General features: G+C 44.2%; 1 protein-coding gene across 1 annotated transcript in view; it reads left to right on the top strand.

The window, feature by feature from the left end:
- Positions 1-23,421, top strand: part of IGF2R (insulin like growth factor 2 receptor) — a 294,611-nt gene that overhangs the window by 87,056 nt on the left and 184,134 nt on the right. The window contains exons 7-11 of the mRNA XM_082249744.1: positions 518-617; positions 5,441-5,603; positions 8,086-8,251; positions 17,152-17,255; positions 23,085-23,246. Of these exons, the coding sequence (XP_082105870.1) occupies positions 518-617; positions 5,441-5,603; positions 8,086-8,251; positions 17,152-17,255; positions 23,085-23,246 (695 nt within the window). The remainder of the gene's footprint in view (positions 1-517; positions 618-5,440; positions 5,604-8,085; positions 8,252-17,151; positions 17,256-23,084; positions 23,247-23,421) is intronic.

Here is a 23,421-nt window from a genome sequence, read left to right as displayed (position 1 = left end):
AGTGTCTCGGAATGTGTACTTTTTGTATTCCCTTTTTAGAGTGGACAACCAAAATTGGCTGCTGATTTCTAATTTTTTTTTTTTTTTTTATTTTAATACACATTACGTTGGTGACTGCTCTTTTTCCAAAGTGGTAAGAGTGCAGCAGTAAGTTGTAGAAGTGAAATGTATAAAGCTTAAATCCCCTAGTCCTCTAATCACTTGCTTGAATGGCCTGCTATAAGAGACTTCTGGGTTCTGTTGGTTGTCATCCTCTTTTTACTAGGTGACAAAATCAGTTCCAGCACCCTTGAAGATGAAGGACTTTGAGTTGCTTCTGTCTGCAGTTACCAGTAGTCCCTTTGACTGGAGCTTCAAAGTAACATTCAGCTCAGTTGTGGCAAAGCAGTGACTGCGGTCACTTTCTCCCACACCGTCTACCCCCATAGCCCTTTATTTGCCTACCTGTTTCATGTTTGTAGCATGTGTGAAAGATTTGTATTCCATTAACAATTTTTTCTTTTTTTTCTCTTTTTAGGCTTGTTCTGCACTATGAAACTGACACGAAGCCTGATTTCTGTGATGGTCATCAGCCAGCAGTAACTATAACCTTTATCTGTCCAACAGCAGGAACTGAGGTTAGTACAATTTTACCATTACTGATACGGGTTAAGCTAGGCATGCATGGATAGTCCTTTTATTTGTATCTTCTGTACGATAAGGGCTCATTCTCTCAATCCTCCTTGAACTGCATTGATCTACATAGTTTAACATGGACCCAATGAAAAAAATCACAAGACAATTGTTTATGTGCCTTGTTCATACCATAACGCTGCGAGACGGGATGTGATGCGTTGCATAAAAATACTGACATGCTGCATTTTTACACCATGCACTGCCCGCGCTGTGGTGCACTGAGTTGATAACCTGATGATTTTCAGGGAAAATAAACTAAAATGGATTTTAGTACAAACAAATGCAATATTATACCCAATTTTTTGATAAAATATAAAAGATGCTCTGTTATTTAAAAAAAAAAAAAAGAAGACTTTACAACCACTTTAAGGCTTGATATGTTTGGTATGGTATTTATTACAATTTGTCAACTTCCTTTGTACCACCATATTCTTCTTTTTTTTTTTTTTTTTTTTCAATAAAAGTTTGTATACAAAAAAAAAAAAGATGTTTGGTATTCATTTGCTCAAACATGTTATACTTGCCTCCTCTTCTCAGGTCTCTAGTTGCTGCTCCTGGCCCTTCCCTCCTATCGAGTGCCCCCACAGCAAGCAGCTTGCTATGGGGGCACCCAAGCCCAGCTGCAACTCCGTGTGTCCATTCAGACACGGAGCTGCCATTTGGCTTCACCCCCTCTCTTTCCTGATTAGCTAACTGACTTTGACAGCTAGGGGAGCCAATGGCGCCATGGCTGTGTCTCAACCAATCAGGGAGAGTCCCAGGACTCATGGATATCGCTGGACAGAGATGGGGCACAGGTAAGTATTAGGGGCTGCTAGGGAGGCTGCTACATGCAGAAATCATTTTATCTTCATGTATAGATATAAAACCTTCTGCCTTTACAACTCCTTTAAAATTGCTCACATCTTTGAAATTGCAAAAAAAAAAAAAAAACTAATGTACCCAAATTTGTCCATAGGCTATAATTTAAAAGCCTTTACAGATTATCCGTTTTAGAGTTAACCATGAATGATGGCTCTAGAATTATTGCTCTCACTCCAATGTTTGCGGTGATACCTCACATGTGTGGTGCAATTCATATTTACTTACACTTATGGCCGGAATACACGATTAGAATATCGCCCGATCATTCGACCACTGACTTTTGAAAAAGTATTTGTCGGTCGAAAACATTGCCAACATACACGGCCCGAATATCGCCCGACCGGTGCCCGCCGACTATCGAAACAGTGTTCGTCGGTCGAAAACGTTGCCAACATCAACGATCCAAAAAAAAACGTTACAGACCAATCGATTAGATACGTAATCCTCACGTTTCACGTTTAAGCGGAAGTGATGTAATGTGCGTGTGACCTTAGAGCCTTTGGGAATTTATCATGCATTTATTATATATCGGACAATGTTGATTAATGCTTTATTTTAAAAAGTCCTTTACTATTTAAATAGGGAATACATTACCAATAGATTTGCTAAAAACATACATGGCATATGTCTATTTGACATTCCATGCTATATCTTGGCTGAGAGGACTTCTTTAGCTTTTTTCATTCGTGTTTACGAAACTTCTTGACATTGTACAATGCTTCCGGGTCAACAAACATTTCCGGGAAAATATTTTCGGACATGCGTGATGAGGTTAAACTGAACGACCTCGACATCAACGTATAGAATATCGTTCTTTCGCAAACGAGACGACAGAATTTTTCGGGTTTTTCAAACGGTATTTTTCGTTCACAATATCGATATCGCTCATTGATGGCTGGACATTAACAAGTAGAATATCGGCCGATCGCTCGCTGAATGGAAATTTTCGTCCGATATTCTTATCGTGTATTCCGGCCATTACTCTATGCTGAATTGGGGTGTGGGTAGGGGTGACGGGATGCTGACATTTTTTTTTAAATTTGATTAATATTATTTAATAATATTTGATTAATATTATATAATTTCAACACTTCAAAATTTCTCTTTAACTTTATGGCTATCACACAGTGGTATTTTTGTCAACTAAATTAATACTATTTTAGTCCACTAAAATATGACTAAAACTAAAATGGCATTTTAGTCAAAAGACTATGACTAAAACTAAATTGAATTTATATCACAATGGCTAAATCTGTGTCTGTAATGCATATTCAAACCTTAATACCATAGATATTAAACATGTTATTAGATTTTTACTCCAAGAGTATATAATGTTTGGCAGTTCTAATGAAATAATGCATTCAAATTTAAGTAAACCCATTCGATTTTAGTCGAATAAAATGTACTGGAGATTTTAGTTGACTAAAATAAAACTAAAACAACTCCGATGACTAAATTACGACTAAAACTAAAATGCCATTTTAGTCAGAAGACAAAATCGAAATTTGATTTAAAAATGAACACTGCTATCACAAGGGCACTAACATACCCTTTGGGATAGCATTGGGCAGGTAACAGGTCCTCTATATAAATATTTTGGGGGGTTATTATACCCCAATTCCTCCCCTGCTCTCGAATGCAGCTCATCAAGCACAGATTGTGCTTAATTACCTGCCTCCTCAGCTACAGTAGCCAAGGTATGAGAACTGTGAACCCAGAAGTGACGTAATACACATTGCTTCCAGGTTTGTTAGTCGCAGGGATGTTCCTTGATCACCTCCTGCTCTTGCTGTGGGAGCCATTTCCTGCAGTCGTGGGACATCTTCAGAACCCCATTAAAGTGATCTAGATCGGCACAGGATACAGCCCCTTGCTGTTTCTAAAAATCAATAGCAAGATCATGGCTGCATTAGCAACAATTTTCTGCAAATGCGTGACACGCTTATAGTGCCATTATTTCTGTATGGCGCCCTAAATGCAGGTAGCAGTTGCATGTTTTGCTGTGTGTTTTTTTTTTTTTCAGTTATTCCATGGTCTAGCCGTGCTTCCCGCATATCGCAGAAGGTCTTGTACACTGAAAATAAACGATGTAACGTGCTACAAAAACAAAACTTAGAGGAGCTCTAGGTTACGCCCAAAAAATGAAGTCAGCAGTTACAAATACCGTAGCTACTTACTTTTAATAGAAGTACACTTACATATCCAGGGACCCACCGATGTCCTCATTGAACCGAACTGGTTACTTTTCAGTTTGTTTCGGGTGCAGGCACCGGCATTAGCAAGTAGGGGGAAACAAAGTAAAGCCTTGGCGGTTTTATAAACAGTTTCCTACTGCGCGAGCTGTGCTGTGCCTTGTGAATGGTCCTGTAGCAGGGAAAGTTGGGTGGGCCAAACTTCCAGCTTAGATCGCTGCAGTGTTCTGAGCTGGAAGTGGGATTGGGTACCTGTCAAAACCAGGTACCTGCTTCCCCCCCCTCCCCAAAAAAAAAGTAGCAAGTGTGGTGGTGGAGGGGTGGGAGGGCACAAACAAGCAGGCCTTCCCCTTTTGGGTGGAACTCCACTTTAAAACGGTGGTAAACGTTCACTTTAAAACGGTGGTAAACGTCTTTATTTCGAAAAGAACAGAGTTCCCTCCTGCAAGGCAATATCATATTGTGCTAGTGTGCACCAAAGACTTGCCTTAAAACGAAGCCCTCCCACTGCAGAGGCTTCCATGTTCACATGGTTTTCCTTCCGGGTTCACATGCTGTGGCTGCTTGAATGGCCATGGCCCACAGCTCTGAAGGAACTTACTGTACTACCGCTTTAACTTTACTTAGTTGTTGTAAAGTCAGAAGATTTTTAAATTCATGCATTTTATGTGTTATTTTGTGTGCAGCCGCCCACCCTTATACTTACCTGAGCCCATCTCTATCCAGCAAAGTTGCAAGAGTTTTTCTCCCTCATTAGCTGAGACAAAGTCAAAATCAGTGAGCCAATGCGGGTGGGGGGAGGCACGGCTCCATGTCTGAATGGACACGAAGCTGGGGCTTGGCTCGGGTGCCCCCATAGCAAGCTGCTTGCTATGGGGGCACTTGCCAGGAGGGAGGGGCTAGGAGCACAGAAGAGGAGGATCTGGGCTGCTCTGTGCAAAACCTCTACACAGGGCAGGTAAGTCTAACAGGTTTTGTTATTTTTAAGCAAGTAAAACCCCCAAGAAAACAAGACTTTAGTATTACTTTAACCTGTACTCCCTCCCCTTGAGTATCTGGCTTGCAGATTGAGAATTGAAACAAGGAGCACAGACTCCACTCCCTGGTGGTCTTCAGCTTTCTTATGATACTATGACTGTTTTTATATGTTTGTGCGGTTCTAATTTGATTTTGATCTTATGATGCTTGCAGAAGAACTGTTTTTGGTTAGGGTGGGGAAAATTCAAAGCGATTTTCTTTGTGCTCTTGCTGTTCCAGTGACACCCAGGGCTTTGTTGTGAATTGGTTTTCCTACTTCCCCTCTTTTGAGTGAGTTTCTTCTGCATTTCTATTAAAAAGGTGTACAGTATCCCTATCCTTCCCCTTTAACAATAGAATGCAAATGTATTGCAAAGAAGCAAGCTGGATGTTTTTGCTCACAGCAGTTCTTTGGGTGTCACTGGACAGGAAGTTAAGGAAATCTCCCAGAAAGGGACACCCACAGCAGTAAAAATAGATAATCTCCCTACTCCTCACTCTGTCCAAAAACGAACACACACATTTTGACTGAGTTTCCATTTCGTCACATGTTAGCATTAATTCTTTACCTACATGATGCTAAATATTTGAAAGAAGATACAGTAGTGCCAAAGTTTTTTTTTTTTTTTTTTTGTTTAATGTATCATGTGAAAGAAAAATGTTTACGCTGTACCACATTTACTGTCATTTAGGTTACAGGCCCAAAACTAACCGCCAACTCCAATTGCCGCTATGAGATCGAATGGGTTACAGAGAACGCCTGTCACACAGAGTACCTGGAAAGCGATAGCTGCCAACTCCTCAGCAAGGAAAGAGGCATTTCTATCGACCTAACCCCTCTGAAAGAAACGTCTGGTGAGGACTTTCATTGACAATTACTTGTAATTAAACAATTACCTGTACTTAATAGTGTCGGTCTCTCGCGCTAATAAAATTAATAAAGTGCTAATATGTGACAAACTTCTTAGAACTGCTGCAACCTATGTGTGTTCATCATCTGGAGTTTGTTCATATGCGAATCTTGCACAGATATGGTATTAATTGGGACTTTAATGTTATGTTCAGTGTGTGTTCATTATTTGGGGTTAGTTCATATGCAAATCTTGCACAGCTAAATTATTAATTTTTTTATATGATTTACTGACTTTTCAGATATATTTTTTACATCTATCAATAATTTTGCGCAACCTGGTGTATATTATTTGATTTATTGCACTAATTTGGTGAATTACCTGTACTTATACAAAAAAAAAGATAAATACAAAATTCTTCTTGTAGCCTGCCACCGCAGCCACCAGATGCGGGGTGTCACTGTAGCCTGCCACCGCAGCCACCAGATGCGGGGTGTCGCTGTAGCCTGCCACCGCTGACTACCAGATGCGGGGTGTCGCTGTAGCCTGCCACCGCTGACTACCAGATGCGGGGTGTCGCTGTAGCCTGCCTCCGTAGCCACCAGATGCGGGGTGTCGCTGTAGCCTGCCACCTTAGCCACCAGATGCGGGGTGTCGCTCTAGCCTGCCACCGCTGCCTACCAGATGCGGGGTGTCACTGTAGCATCGCTGTAGTTTGCCACCGCAGCCACCAGATGCGTGGTGTCACTGTAGCCTGCCACCGCAGCCACCAGATGCGGGGTGTCACTGTAGCATCGCTGTAGCCTGCCACCACATCCACCAGATGCAGGGAGTTGCTGTAGCCTGCCACCGCTGCCCCCAGATGCGGGGTGTCGCTGTAGCCTGCCACCAGATGCGGGGTTTCACTGTAGCATCGTTGTAGCCTGCCACCTTAGCCACCAGATGCGGGGTGTCGCTGTAGCCTGCCACCTTAGCCACCAGATGCGGGGTGTCGCTCTAGCCTGCCACCGCTGCCTACCAGATGCGGGGTGTCACTGTAGCATCGCTGTAGCCTACCACCGCAGCCTCCATATGCAGGGTGTCGCTGTAGCCTGCCACCGTTGCCACCAGATGCGGGGTGTCACTGTAGCATCGCTGTAGCCTGCCACCGCAGCCACCAGATGCGGGGTGTCACTGTAGCCTGCCACCGCAGCCACCAGATGCGGGGTGTCACTGTAGCATCGCTGTAGCCTGCCACCACATCCACCAGATGCAGGGTGTTGCTGTAGCCTGCCACCGCTGCCACCAGATGCGGGGTTTCACTGTAGCATCGTTGTAGCCTGCCACCGCAGCCACCAGATGCGGGGTGTCGCTGTAGCCTGCCACCGCAGCCACCAGATGCGGGGGTGTCTTTTTATAAAGCCAAAAAGTTTGTAAAGGTTTTGTTCGTGCAGTGAAAACTTACTACAAGTAAAGCCTCTTAAAGCCTCTCCCCTGCTCTACGACCTCAGCAAGGAATCGGGCATTACAAGTCTGTGCCAGGGGAAAACCGGCACATGCACAGTTGATTATACAGGGTTCTGCTCCTATGTGAATGAGAATCTCATGGAGGCGCACCAAACAACGGTGATGCGGGCAGTGATGCAACCAAGCCAGGTTTCCGCTTGCCTGCAACTCCCCTCCTACGGTGCGGCTGGTGCTGCCCGGCCCCAGCATCGGTCTGCAGCCTGGGCTTTGGTAGCCCCTGCTCTAAAAGCCCATTTGACAGTACCAGTGTGAAGAAGGCCTAACACAGTAAGATCTTAGTTGTCAGCAAAAACCAGATTGAGTATCAGATTTTTCTCTATCCAGTTCCAAAAAATGTCTTTTGGCTGGAGTTACACAATGAAACTTGTAATCAGATCAAAATATTTCTTTGCTTTTTTTGAGGGGTTAATGGCAGCAAAGGTTAACATTTTAGAATTTGGAAGGGATACAGTGCACCTGGAAAGTATTCACAGCACTTCTCTTTTTCCACATTTTGTTATGTTACAGCCCTATTCCAAAATGGCTTAAATTCATTCTTTTCCTCAAAATTCTACAATGTACTTTATCGTGTTTGTCTAAAGTGGACTCCAAACAAGTTGTAGAAACATATCAAAGATGATCAGTGGAAACAGGATGCACCTGGGCTCAATGAGCGTCATGACAAAGGCTGTGAATACTTATGTACATGTGCTTTTTTTTTTTCTTTTATCTTTTTAAAAATTTTGCAAAGATTTTAAACAAACTCCTTTCACGTTGTCATTATGGGGTATTGTTTATAGAATTTTGAGGAAAATAATGAATTTAATCAATTTTGGAATAGGGCTGTATATAACAAAATTTGAAAAAAGTGAAGCGCTGTCAATACTTTCCAGGTGCACTGTATATAAATGGGAGGCCACACATGAAATTTCTCACATTGCTTCATATGATTATTAAATGGAAATTGTTTTACAGTTACATTTCCCATTCTTGTGTTCTAGTCCGTGCTTATCACGCAGAAGATGATAAGGGTGAATATACGTATTACTTGAATGTTTGTGCAAAGACAGATGGAGGATCCTGTTCGGGGGAAATGTCTTCCTGTCAGTATAAGAAAGCTGGCAGCCAGAGTAAAGGTGCAGGGTCCTATAAAAATCAGGCGCTCAGGTATGTAAATGCACACCATGATTTGTACTTTATCGTGTTTGTCTAATATTATATCCTATTTCCATGGTACTTTATTGGGATTGTCTCCTTGGTTAGGTGGCTGCTTTTGTTGGACTTCTTGTTTAATGTAAATTACAGGCAGATATAAAAGACAAATAGTACTGTACTTCTGTATTAAAGCGGAGTTCCGGGCACAAAAAAGATTTTTTTTTTTTTTGTGCCCCTCCGCTAGGTATGCCGCACCTGAAAAGGAATTGGATAGTTATTTTTTTTTTTTTTTTGTTTACTCACCTTTTTATTGAAGATCGTAAATACTCACCTATGACAGCTTCCTCCTCCAGCGCCGAGGCTCACCCCGTCACTTCCTGCCTTGCGATGATTCCTGGGAGCTAGACGTCATAGCTCCCAGGAATCAATGCGCCGCACCGGCCCCGCTCGTCATTTCCGGGCGACGCCGCATTCCCCTGCTAAACAGCTTCTGGGCATGCCCAGAAGCTGTTTAGGAATGCGGCGCCGCACCGGAAGGGACGAGAGGGGCCGGTGCAGTGCATTCTGGGACACGAAGACGCGGAAGAAGACAGAGAAGAGGACCGCGCCGGCTTCAGCTGCCCAAAACCGAGATGGAAACGCTGTGGAAGAAAAGTAAGTATTTCTTCTAAAAGGTAAGTGCGAACCGGGACAGATCAGAGGCTAGCCATTGTGGAATGTGCTAGCCCTGACTGCCCCGGGGTATGTTCAGGAAAAAAACGTTTCTCTGCCCGGAACTCCGCTTTAATGCATCATTATTTATTTATTTTTTTCGTTTTAATGCAAGCAGTGTAAGTACCAGAATTTGACTTGGTATCAGCCAGTAGAGCTCAGGCTAAAGGAGGGTGAAGCAGCACAAGGAGCCAATCAGTCGTGCTGCAGCACTTAAATACTATCAAGGAACATACTGATGGTAGGAGAGAGCAGAGTGACGGATTAGATCATTAGGCTGCTAGGTCTTCTTTTTCTGTTAAGTCAGAGACTGGGGAGGGACAATACCTGAAAGGTTACTGAAAGCGAATCTAAACTTAAAAGCAAAACTTGAATATATTGCAGCTTATCAATCTTTAACCACTTGCCGACTGCCGCACGACTATTTACTGCGGCAGTCAGCCCCTCACAGGCAAAGGCAAGTGATGTAGGACTACGTCGCTTGCCTGTGAGCCTCTTGGGGGGCGAGCGTGCGCCGCCGGAGGTGCGCTCCCGTCCCCGCTCGCTCCCTAACATGTCCACGCGTCTGACCGGCGGACCCGATGTCCGCCAGTCACTCGCGATCGTCCGGTACAGAGGGAGAAAGGCAGGCCGCTGATGTAAACAAACCCCCCTGTCATTCTCCCTTGTGTAAGTACAGAGATCATGCGATCCTGCTATGTAGGATCGTATGTCTCTGTTGTTACACCACTAGCCACGCCCCTTTACAGTTAAAATCACGCCCCTAGGGACACCCTTAACCCCTCCTTCTCAAATAAAGTTAACCCCTTCCCTGCCAGTGTCATTTTTACAGCAACAGTGCATATGTATAGCACTGATTACTGTAGTAATGTCACTGGTACCCCCAAAAGTGTAAAAAATGTCAGTCAAGGGTCCGATCTGTCCGCCGCAATGTTGCAGTCCCGCAAAAAAAATCGCAGATCGCCGCCATTACTCGTTAAAAAAAAATAAAAACTACAAAAATCTTTCCCTTAGTAAACGCAATAACTTTTGCGCAAACCAATCAAAATACGCTATTTGCAATTTTTTTTTTTTACCAAACATATGTAGCAGAAAACAAATTGGCCTAAAATGTTAAAACTTTTTTTGGGGAATTTCATATAAAAAAATGTGAAAAATATTGTTATTTTCGCAAAATTGTCACTCTTTTTTTGTTTATAGCGCATGATCAAAAAATCGCACAGGTGATCAAATACCACCAAAAGAAAGCTCTCTGTTTGTGGGGAAAAAAAGGACGTCAAATTAATTTGGGTACAGCATTGCACAACCGCAGTGCCGAATCGCAAAATAGAGCCTGGTCAGGAAGGGGGTAAAATCACGCAGTGCCGAATCGCAAAATAGAGCCTGGTCAGGAAGGGGGTAAAATTTTCTGGGGCTTAAGTGGTTAAAGTGGTATTAAACCCAAAAACAAAAACGTAATACTTTGCAGTTGACCAGTCATTAAGTGCGGCTGCATTCGTTTTTTTTTTTTTGCATTTTATTCCACCTGGTGATCTGGCGACTAACACCCATCCTGTCTCAGGGTTGTCTGCATTCTGGATGACAGTTGGACAGCAGCCTTTTTGGTCTAGGCCTCTAGGGAGGGGGTATTGTTAGACGAACAGGTTATATGGACTTAACTTTTTGCTGTAAATGCTGATTAAGTGATAGCTGGAGTTCAGATTTGGTTATTTTCCCCTTAGGATAAATATTTCACATAAATGAATAAAAACTGACCTTTGTAAGTCAGTGTTAAATGGTTTTTTCCTAACCCTCTAACAGATACATTGTCTGGACAGCTTGGTCTGTTAAAGTAAGTTAAAAAATAACAGACTTACCAAGAAAATAAAAATAAAACTAATGCAGCCACCTAAGAATTGGTAAGCTGCAGTTTAACTTTTTTTTTTATTTTATTTAATACCGCTTTGAATGTTGAGGCTGCATTTGTTTTCCTTTTTTTTTTTTTTTTTCCTGGCAATCCAACCAGTAAGTTTGTTATTTTTTAACTTTAAAGTGGAGCTCCACCCAAAAGGGGGAAGCTCCGCTTGTTCGTACCCCCAAAAAGTACCAAATGTGGCAGTGGAGGAGGGAATGGGTATCTGGTTTTGACAGGTACCCGCTCCCACTTTCAGGTAAGATCGGCGATCTGACATTTCTGGCCCTTCCTCCTTACCCCTGCTGCCTTCTGGGACACACACCGGTCCCGGAAGATGGCAGGACGATTCAGAAAGCTGAGCGCGACTCGTGCATGTACACTAGGAAACTGGCTATCAAGCCTGGAGGCTTCACTGCTGGTTTCCCTTACAATGCCGGCGCCTGCAGCTGAAGCCGATTTAAGGAATTGACGCCGAGTCCCTGGACTGGTAAGTTTCCTTATATTACAAGTCAGCAGCTACAGTATTTGTAGCTGCTGACTTTTTTATTTTTTTCTTTTCTACAGACTGGAGCTCCTCTGTAAGGCCAGTTGCACCTGGGTGCAATAGTTTACCCATATCTATACTCAGGATCTTGTTGATAGAAATATACTGATTAAGGCCTCATTCACACAGCCATAAAAAAACACAATTTGACCCTTTTTTTATTAACAGATCTGAACGCAGCTCCATTATTTTCAATAGAGATATCACCTATCCCTTTCTCCCTGGGCTCATAGGAAACACAGGTAGCAGCTGGAGCCATAGGTTCCTGCTGTTATTCAGATCCTGTGTGAAGGGGGAGCAGGAGGTATGGCCAAGACGCACCGTGTGTGTCCGTGGATGCACATGGCCTGGCTCAGGAGTGTGTCCACATGGGTGCCCCCTTAGTTTACGGTTTCACCTGCAGGAAAGGAGGAGCAGACATTGCTGGCGGGGGAATCCAGGAGAGGAGGTATTGACATTGCACAGAGCAGGAAAGTATAGCATCTTTTTTTATTTTAAAAAATAATCATCAATCATGGTAAAGCGGAGTGCCACCCAAAAGTGGAACTTCCGCTCATCTGCTCCCCCCCTTCCCCCTCTAGTGCCACATTTGGCACCTTTTCAGGGGGGAGCGGGGGGGGGGGGGAACGGGTACCTGTTTTTGACAGATACCCTTCCCCACTTCCAGGAGACAGCGCCGCAGCACCGTCCCTTGAAAGTTCCGTCCCCTTTCTCCTTCCCCCGCCCCTGAACAAATAAGAATGGGCAGCGCGCTTCGCGCATGCGCAGTAGGGAACCAGCTGTGAAGCTGAGTGAATGGCGGCGGCAGCTGATCCAAAAATTGTCTGGGATACTGACATCTTAGGCTCCCTGGACAGGTAAGTGTCTATGTATTAAATGTCAGCAGGTAAAGTCCCATTATCCTTACGCCCCCCCTGTTGTATACAATACTAGGGATGGAGGTGGTTGCTGTGATGATTCAGATCAATTATTTCTTCATACATTTGTAGCTACTGAGTCTTCATTTTTTTTCCACTGCTGGAACACCACTTTAACTCAAAAGTACCTTCTGTTGCTGTCGGCCTTTTTTTTTTATTTATTTATTTTTTTTTTTTAATGCTACTGTGATCCGACTTCTTGTTAGAGGGTGGTTATATTCATTCTTCATAGTCCCACTGTATGCAGGAATGTAGCCACTATCTCTCACTTTCTCCTGAGATGTACTAGGGACAATAGGATGTTTAGTGTGCATAGAGCAGTACATATGACCGCATCGAACATGCCCTGCTAGCTCCAAACAAAGGGAAGAGTTCAGATACTCACAGAGGATGTTACAAAGAGGCAGAAAAACACCCTAAAAAAACCCTAGATCACCGGACCATTTAGTTGTAGATGCTTATGGATTACTTTTGCAGTATGAAGAGATTGTTTAGCATCATTTTTATTTTCCCGGTGCTTTGCAAAGACCACAATATAAAATGTAGAAAGTCCAAGTAATACATGTTTTAGACTCGGTTCACACTACTCTCCAAGTCGCTTGTCATTACAAATTCAATGTAAATGAACGAGAGCCGTCTTAATATGCACTACTGAAGTCGCATCTGACTTCACAAAAGGTTCCTGTACTACTTCAAGGCGACCTGTATCCGACTTGTGCACATAGACTTCAATGGGAGTTGCTCCTAAGTCGGATCTTTATCTATTTTCAAGGGACTTGTTATTAGACTTTCCAGGAAGAAGAAAAAGATTAGCCAGGCATTCCCCACAGACTATCATTTAAGTCTCTTCAAAGTAATGCACAAGTCTTTCAAGTCTCTTTCAAGTCTCTTTCAAGTCTCTTTCAAGTCTCTTTCAAGTCTCTTTCAAGTCTCTTTCAAGTCTCTTTCAAGTCTCTTTCAAGTCTCTTTCAAGTCTCTTTCAAGTCTCTTTCAAGTCTCTTTCAAGTCTCTTTCAAGTCTCTTTCAAGTCTCTTTCAAGTCTCTTCCAAGCAGGGTTCATACGGTCATGGAAATCCTGGAAAAGTTTTGGAATTTTTAGATGACACTTTCCAGGCCTGGAAAAGTCATGGAAAATTAAGAAACACACTAGGTTTTGGAAAAGTCATGGAATTAAATTACTGTGGAGGAGCGGGGAGCGGATGCTTAATTATTTTAATTATTTTATAATTATATTGCCACATACTGTATTTACATTTCGCTGTATTAGCGTCCTTCCGGGTCCACGGTATGCGCGTGCTGTCATTGGCCAGCAGCAGCCGAAGAGATGACCCAATCAGGCACGGGGAGGGCCGGCCACGGTTTGCCTGGAGACACTGTGACTGGCTAGCAGCAGCAGTAACAGCCGGGAGATTATCAACCAATGAGGCAGCGGAAGCGTCACTGGAGGGCGGGCCGGCCGTGTGAACGTGATGATGACGCGGAAGGGGGCGGTAACCGTTTTGCGCGCCTTCCAACCCCCCTGCAATGCTTTCCAAACCCCCCCTTAATTCTCTCCAGTCCCTCCCCCCCTGCCCTTCAGCTCCTCCAGTGCTCTCTGCTTCCCCTGTGCTCTTCTATCTTCTATCATGTCCGCAGCCTCTGACTACCGCCTGTATCATGTCCGCAGCCTCTGACCACCTCCTGTATCATGTCCGCAGCCTCTGACCACCTCCTGTATCATGTCCGCAGCCTCTGACCACCTCCTGTATCATGTCCGCAGCCTCTGACCACCTCCTGTATCATGTCCGCAGCCTCTGACCACCTCCTGTATCATGTCCGCAGCCTCTGACCACCTCCTGTATCATGTCCGCAGCCTCTGACCACCTCCTGTATCATGTCCGCAGCCTCTGACCACCTCCTGTATCATGTCCGCAGCCTCTGACCACCTCCTGTATCATGTCCGCAGCCTCTGACCACCTCCTGTATCATGTCCGCAGCCTCTGACCACCTCCTGTATCATGTCCGCAGCCTCTGACCACCTCCTGTATCATGTCCGCAGCCTCTGACCACCTCCTGTATCATGTCCGCAGCCTCTGACCACCTCCTGTATCATGTCCGCAGCCTCTGACCACCTCCTGTATCATGTCTGCAGCCTCTGACCACCTCCAGTATCATGTCCGCAGCCTCTGACCACCTCCTGTATCCTGTCTGCAGTCTCTGACCTTCTCTTGTATCATGTCTGCAGTCTCTGACCTTCTCTTGTATCATGTCTGCAGACTCTGACCACCTCCTGTATCATGTCTGCAGTCTCTAACCACCTCCTGTATCATGTCTGCAGCCTCTGACCACCTCCTGTATCATGTCCGCAGCCTCTGACCACCTCCTGTATCATGTCTGCAGCCTCTGACCACCTCCTGTATCATGTCCGCAGCCTCTGACCACCTCCTGTATCATGTCCGCAGCCTCTGACCACCTCCTGTATCCTGTCTGCAGTCTCTGACCTTCTCTTGTATCATGTCCGCAGACTCTGACCACCACCTGTATCATGTCTGCAGTCTCTGACCACCTCCTGTATCATATCCGCAGCCTCTGACCTTGTCTTATATCATGTCCGCAGCCTCTGACCTTCTCCTGTATCACGTCCGCTAAATGTACAGTGTGTGTCGTAAAACGTTTAACATTTCGAACATGGGAGAGGCAGCGCTGTCTAGCCACGCTAAAGGTGCAAAGCACCAGTCTGCAGCTGCGTGCTTGACAGCTTCCAATCTGATCGCTGGCTTTTTCACCCATGCGCCTGATGTGACACCGGCTCCCAGCTGCGGCAGCCGTGCTTCCGTCTCATCCACTGTAAAACAAGGGACCATTTTGAGTCACGCTGTATTCAGAAACGAAACCCTTACTGCAGAGGTACTGTACACTACAAAGATTGTCATTTATTTTAGTAAAAATATGCTGGGTGTGACATGGATTTTCTTCTTATTTAACATGTGTACATAGACATTTCATGAAACATTAGGTCATGAATATTTACGTGAAGTCATGGAAAAGTCATGGAAAAGTTATGGAATTTTATTGGTGAAAATGTGTATGAACCCTGTCCAAGTCTCTTCCAAGTCTCTTCCAAGTCTCTTCCAAGTCTCTTCCAAGTCTCTTCCAAGTCTCTTCCAAGTCTCTTCCAAGTCTCTTCCAAGTCTCTTTCAAGTCTCTTTCAAGTCTCTTTCAAGTCTCTTTCAAGTCTCTTTCAAGTCTCTTTCAAGTCTCTTTCAAGTCTCTTCCAAGTCTCTTCAGAGCCCATTCACACTAGCACGACTTGTGTAGCCCCAGGTCGCCTTACATAACAAAAGCAATGTTAATCAATCAGCGCCGTCTTAATTGGCACTACTGAAGTCGCTCCGACTTCAGAAAAGGGTCCTGTACTACTTTGAGGCGACCTGACTTGTTATCAGACTTTCCAGGAAGAAGAAAGAGATTAGCCAGGCATTCCCCACAGACAAAGTCGCCTGTCTCTTCAAAGTAGTGCACAAGTCTCTTCCAAGTCTCTTCCAAGTCTCTTCCAAGTCTCTTCCAAGTCTCTTCCAAGTCTCTTCCAAGTCTCTTCCAAGTCTCTTCCAAGTCTCTTCCAAGTCTCTTCCAAGTCTCTTCCAAGTTTCCAAACAAGTCTCTAAACAAGTCTCTTCAAAGTCACGGGGTGACTTTCTGGTCGTGGTAGTGTGAACCGGCAAGTCACGCTAAAAAGTCGCTCCTTCATGGGGCGACTTTCTGGTCATGGTAGTGTGAACCGGCTCTTAAATGAAGTTTACAAAATAAATAGAAGGATGTCTTCCTACCCCTAGGCAGTGAGGGAGCTGCATATTGTCATTTCTTCTCTTATGCACATGCATTTTTTTTTTTTTTGGCTGGTGTTAAGATATAAAGTCCAACTCTGGCCAGTTAATAACCAATTCTAAAAATTGTGCCACCAAAGCTGGAGCAGAATATAATGCTTATATTGTCAAGGGAATATTGTAACGTGTTAATTTTGAACTCCAATTTTGATTCCGTTTTAGTCAGTCTTTTGACAAAAATGCCATGATAATTTTAGTTGTGTTTTAGTCATCTGAATTATTTTAGTTGACTAAAATCTCCATTACTTCTTAGTTGACTAAATTTGTTTTAGTCGACTAAAATCTAATGGGTTTAGTTAAGTTGTAATGCATTATTTAAGTATTTCTCTAGAATTGAAAAACTCATTATATACTCCTGGAGTAAAAATTTACTAACATGTTATTTATGGTATTAAGGTTCGAACATGCACTACAGATGCAGATTTAGCTGTTGTGATATATAACCAGTTTTCATTCTGATGTCAAATTTTGGTTTAGGTTTAGTTAGTCTTTTGACTAAAATGCCATTTTAGTTTTAATCATATTTTAGTCTTCTGAATGGTTGTAGTTTTAGCCATATTTTAGTCAACTAAAATAGGGTTAGTTTCGTTGGCGAAAATATCTTTGCCAACAAAATTAACACTGACCTTACTCCACGATCCTGCAGTGTTCCTTTGAACTGGTTCTGGTAGTGAGGTCCAAGCCCACAAAGCCACCCTTCTTAATGGTCTCTGACCAGGTGGGTCGCTGCTCCACCCACTGACATTCTCACTTACACTGCAGGACCAGTAGTTACAATTTTTTTAAGTAGGTGCCGGCGTTTAAACAATAATAAATAAGCATTAGATCTATTTTTTTTTTTTTTTACTTAAATAGCCCAAAATCATATGAAGAATGTCATCCTTGGTTCTTTGCGAATTGTTTTGAACATTTTGTTGATTCACTGTATTTAGATGTTAGCATGTGTTTTCAGTGTTTTGTAACTTTTTGATGTCTTTCCTTAGATATTCTGATGGTGACATTACTTTGACATATTCTGGAGGAGAAACCTGTAGCACCGGCTTTCAGCGTATGACGGTGATTAATTTCGAATGTAATGAAACTGCAGGTAAAAAGAGCTGTTCCACTGTATTAGGTTTAAGAATGATATTTGTGTGGGACACATTAGACTGCATTCACAAAGCTTTAGGCCCCGTTAACACTGTGCGCTCCGTCGGCGGACTCCTTTTTCTCAGCGGGGGATCGATCCGCTGATCCCCCTCTGAGCAGACGGATGGCAGCTCCGTCCGGTCTGTGTGCGGAAATGGAGCTGTGAGGTCCCCGCTGTCCTCTATGGGGGAATCGGATGGGAAAGGACCGCCTGTCCGTTCTCATCCGATCCGCCAGACTGATGGAAAATAGGGTTTCCATCCGTCCGGATTTGACGGACAGGATCAGATCGGACGTCAGCGGACATGTCTCCGCTGACATCCGATGCCCCATAGAGATGCATGGGGCATCTGTTCAGATCCGCCTAAAAAAACAGACAGGCGGATCTGCACGGTCTGCATGTGTGAAAGGGGCCTTAAAGTAGAACTATAGGCAATTTTTTTCATTTTGCCAGAGTAAGGGAGGGTTATAACCCCTGTCATATATTTTTTTTTTCACCATCCCTATCCCATTGCAGAGATTTGCCTTCCCTTCCTGTCCCGTAGCCAAACAGGAAGTGAGAGGAAATCCCTGCAAATTAGGGGAATTCCTGGGGACAACCCAAAATTTGGGATTTTCATTTACTTTCACTTTAAATGATAACCGTACACAATAAATAGAGTGATTTTCCTTAATGAGGGCACACAGCAAAAAAAAAAAAAGACAAGCATTCTAATCCCTCTCCACTCTATCCAATACTTAAAAAAAAAAAAAAAAGGTTTTGCCTTTGATTATACTTTAACATAAGAATAAGTATATTTATATAGCCATGTGAATGTTATTTCAAATTTAATTGGACTTTAAAAATAACTATCACTATTTTGCAAATAAGTATCCTTTCCTTGATGTGCTAGCTTTGAGAAATGGGCCTTATATCCCAATAAGTTCCACAGTGAAGAAGGCGGTTAACTTACAGTGGAATTAAAGCTCAAAAAACATAGCGAAAAGACAGGGTCTTTATTGTGGAGTAGGCATATCTTCTGCACTATGATACTTGCCTGCCTAAAATACACTAACCTGCCTTTCCGTGATTAACTCAGTAGACATTCTGGCATACTGCATGTGTACTGGGATAATTGCACTCCTGCACGTGTGCAGGAGTAATGTCATTCCGTGCCATCCAATCAAGATAACCAAAGACTGACAGCCAGAACAAGCAGGGGACAAGATGTGGGGGACCTCACTCGTGTTGGACCTTAGCTACTAATTCCTGTAGTTCCACTTTAAAAACTTGATAGGTTTATTTTAGTTTATAGTACTGCACATGAATGGTTTGTGGTGCAAGTTTGTAGTGTAAAAATCTTGGGGTGGCAGCCTACAAAAGTGAATAGATGTATGCAGAACTTCTGTGTTCAAGGAATACGTCATTTGCGCATGTGAATGTAACCCTAGTATGGCTGCGTGCTGCTATTTACTTCTATGGCCTGCTGTACATGCCACCTGCTGCTCCTGGAGTGAAAAAAAACATTGGGAATTTTACTCTAGAGTATATTTGCATTGCAATCAACTATGTGCATGAGACCTAATGCTGGAGATTTGAACATTTTTTGACCGTTTTTTGTATCTTTTGGAGATTTTCTTAGATATCTGCACTTGAGTTCCCAGATCTGCACACCTGAAACTGCCACCATGTCTTTACTTTCCATGTTGAATTTCTTATGGAGACACTTATAACCCCTATAATACCACTTGTGGGTGGACTTGCCCTTTACCATAAGGATAATGTTTTTATTAGTCTATTATCTACAGTGTATCCGGAAAGTATTCACAGCGCTTCACTTTTTCCACATTTTATGTTACAGCCTTATTCGAAAAAGGAATAAATTCATAATTTTTTCTCAGAATTCTACAAACAATACCCCATAATGACAATGTGAAAGAGGTTTGTTTGAAATCATTGCAAATTTATTAAAAGAAAAAAACAGAAAAATTACATGTACATAAGTATTCACAGCCTTTGCCATGACACTCCAAAATTGAGCTCAGGTGCATCCTGTTTCCACTGATCATCCTTGATGTTTCTACAACTTAATTGGAGTCCACCTGTAGTAAATTCAGTTAATTGGACATGATTTGTAAAGGCATGCACCTGTCTTTTATAAGGTCCCACAGTTAACAGTTCATGTCAGAGCACAAACCAAGCCATGGAGTCCAAGGAATTGTCTGTAGACCTCCGAGACAGGATTGTATCGAGGCACATATTTCTGCAGCATTGAAGGTCCCAATGAGCACAGTGACCTACATCCTCCATAAATGGAAGAAGTTTGGAACCACCAGGAATCTTCCTACAGCGGACCACCCATCCAAACTGAAGGAATGGGGGGAGAAGAGCTTTAGTCAGGTGGGTGACCAAGAACCCGAAAGGTCACTCTGACAGAGCTCCAGTGTTTCTCTGTGGAGAGAGGAGAACCTTCCAGAAGAACAACTATCTCTGCAGCACTCCACCAATCAGGGCTGTATGGTAGAGTGGCCAGACGGAAGCCACTTCTTAGTAAAAGGCACATGACATTCTGCCTGGAGTTTGCCAAAAGGCACCTGAAGGACTCTCAGACCATGAGAAACAAAATTCTCTGGTCTGATGAAACAAAAATGTAACTCTTTGGCCTGAATCGCAAGTGTCCTGCCTGGAGGAAACCAGACACCGCTCATCAGCTGGCCAATACCATCCTTACAGTGAAGCATGGTGGTGGCAGCATCATGCTGTGGGGATGTTTTTCAGCGGCAGGAACAGGGGGACTAGTCAGGATTGAGGGAAAGATAAATGCAGCAACATGTACAGAGACATCTTTGATAAAAACCTGCTTCAGAGCTGAACCTCAGACTGGGGAGAAGGTTCATCTTGCAGCAGGACAATGACCCTAAGAACACAGCCAATATAAGAAAGAGGTGGCTATGGGACAACTCTGTGAATGTCCTTGAGTGCCCAGCCAGAGCCCAGACTTGAACCCAATTGAACATCTTTGAAGAGATCTGAAAAAGGTCTGTGCACCTACGTTCCTTATCCGAAATGGAGCTGGAGAGGTCCAGCAAAGAAGAATGGGATGATCGCCTCCTTCGAGGCAGTACCGTTTGCCCAGTCTCATACCCAGATTCTCCAAAAGGAGATTCTTCTCAAATGGAACCGGAATCCCGATTCCCTGGAAATCGGATCCGGCTGAGCGAACGGACCAGGGAATCTCTGGTTTGGTGGCTTCGATCACCAATGCTCAGTCAGGGGAAGTCATTTCTTCCAATCTATTGGACGATTGTCACCACGGTTGCCAGTCTATCCGGGTGGGGTTCTCGGCAGATGATCTGCTCAGGGGCTCTGGTCCCTGGAAGAATCCAGGTTACCGATAAATGTATTCGAACTGAGAGCGATCAGACTTTGTCTGATTCACTGGACCGAGCAGCTCCGGGGCAGCCCGGTGCGGATCCAGTCGGACAATGCCACGGCCGTGGCTTACGTCAATCACCAGGGGGGCACCAAGAGTGTCCTGGCGGCCATGGAAGTGGCCAGCATCTTTCGTTGGGCGGAACGATTTGTTCCAGCCCTCTCCGCGGTATTCATTCCGGGGGTGGAGAATTGGCAGGCAGATTTCCTCAGCCGCCAGATTCTGGATCAAGGGGAATGGTCTCTTCATCCAGAGGTATTTCACCAACTGTGCCTTCGTTGGGGCACCCCAGATGTGGATCTGTTGGCATCTCGGCTCAACAGGAAGGTGCAGAGGTTTGTAGCTCGCTCCTGCGATCCTCTAGTGGAGCAGGCAGACGCGCTGGTCGCCCCGTGGGGGCCGTACCAGCTACTGTATGCCTTCCCTCCTCTCAGGTTGCTGCCGAAACTTCTTTGCAGGATAGAGGTGGAGGGAATTCCAGTTATCCTGGTAGCTCCGGACTGGCCTCGTCGGGCCTGGTACGCCGACCTGGTCAGGCTGGTCGCAGACGTTCCTTGGCGACTTCCTCTCAGGGAGGGTCTGCTGTCTCAGGGACCGATCTTCCATCCTGCTTTACGATCGCTGGCTTTAACGGCCTGGCTATTGAGACCCAGGTGCTGAAGGACAAAGGGTTGTCGGCTTCAGTTATTCCTACTCTAATTAAAGCAAGAAAAGCGACTTCCAGAAAAGTCTATCATCGCACATGGAAGTCTTATATCGCGTGGTGTGAATCCCTTGGGTTTCCTTCACGTTCTTACTCGGTGGCCCGAATATTGGCTTTTCTGCAAAAGGGGGTTGAGCAGAAACTGTCCTTGAGCACTATCAAGGGTCAGGTTTCAGCGTTAGCAATCTTCTTTCAGAGGCCTCTGGCTACTCATTTCTTGGTGCGGAGTTTCATCCAGGGGGTGCGGCACCTGGCTCCGCCGGTGCGCACGCCCTTTACCGCCCTGGGATCTTAATTTGGTGTTGTCGGTTCTTCAGAAACCTCGCTTTGAAAATATTAGGGAGATTCCCTTGCTTACTTTATCCCAGAAGGTGGCCTTTTTTGTGGCTATCACTTCTGCACGCAGGGTGTCAGAACTGGCCGCATTGTCCTGTCGTTCCCCATATCTGGTGGTTCATAGGGATAAGGTGGTTCTTCGTCCGAATCCATCCTTCCTTCCTAAGGTGGTTTCAGATTTCCAACTAAATGAAGATATTGTGTTACCTTCCCTATGTCCTAAGCCCAGTCATACTCTGGAATTTGCGTTACACTCCTTGGATGTAGTTCGGGCGATCAGGGTGTACTTGACTACTACGGAATCTTTCCGTAAGACGGATTCACTTTTTGTGATCACGGATGGCCCTAGAAAGGGGTTGCCTGCGTCTGCTGCGACTTTCCCTAGATGGATCAGACAGACGGTGGTACAGGCTTATTCTATTAAGGGTCGGATTCCTCCGTTCCCTGTTAAGGCGCACTCCACTCAGGCGCTTAGTGCTTCCTGGGCCTTCCGCCATCAGGCGTCAGTGGTTCAGGTTTGCAAGGCGGCTACCTGGTCGTCGGTTCATACCTTTACAAAATTTTATAAAGTTGATGTGCTGGCATCGGCGGATGCCTCTTTTGGCCGCAAGGTTCTGCAGGCCGCTGTTTGAGGAGACCGGTGGTCTACCTCGAGGGTTTTTTTCTGTTGGGTTTTCTGTTGAGTCTCATCCTTTTGTTTGATGAGCCTTTAAGACTTCTAGTTGGCACCGGTTGGGCCTTCTGGATTGGATTTTGATTTCCGTTATCCCACCCCTCATTTGTGGCACTGCTTTGGGACGTCCCTACTGATATTAATCAAAGAGGACTGCGTCTGTCAATGAGCGAAAATTGGATTTTTTGTAAGAACTTACCGTAAAATCCTTTTCTCTTAAGCTCATTGACAGACGCAGTACCCGCCCCTCTGTTTATGAGTTGAGTTGGGTTAAATTCTCTGACACTGCTTTGTGACATAACTAACATCCTGTAGCAGGGAGAGAGAGGATATACCCTCTGGGACTGCCCCTAAGGTGTGGCCAGAGCGTTTTTCCTGCCTAGTGTCCTACTCCTGTAGGGGGCAGTATAACCCTACTGATATTAATCAAAGAGGACTACGTCTGTCAATGAGCTTAAGAGAAAAGGATTTTACGGTAAGTTCTTACAAAAAATCCAATTTTATCAATACCTTGGTACATTTTTCTGTGTCTGTTTAGTAAGGCCAACAATCTCCCTGTATCAAACATGAATCATTTCCTTGTTTCTGTTTCTTTTCATCCTCCCTTGTTTAAAATTATAATGCAACATGTATATTAACGAATTGTTCAATTTTTGTTTTTAGAGAATGATGGGAAAGGAGTGCCAGAATTTGATGCTGAAGCTGATTGCACGTATTTCTTTTCTTGGGAGACCAAATACGCTTGTCCTAAGAAGAAAGAGGACCTGTGTCATGTTGAAAGCAAGAAAAAGCACTATAACCTGTTTGATTTAATTCGCACTCCTGGTAAGTATCAACTCTCCTTAGCATCTTTAAAGTAAATCTGCCATAAGATACACACATACTATAGGCTGCCATTGCTGACCTTTTCTTCTAGAAATTTTGGGAACCTCTCAAGTTTCTTTAGCTTTAAAGGACAATATGACATACACAGTAAGGCTTTATTTAGTTGTACATTTGG

Source organism: Pelophylax lessonae, assembly GCF_965119305.1.
Source record: "Pelophylax lessonae genome assembly, chromosome: 3".
Lineage (NCBI taxonomy): Eukaryota > Metazoa > Chordata > Amphibia > Anura > Ranidae > Pelophylax > Pelophylax lessonae.
The sequence above is the reverse complement of the archived record's forward strand: the minus strand, read 5'-3'. Positions and strand labels throughout refer to the sequence as shown.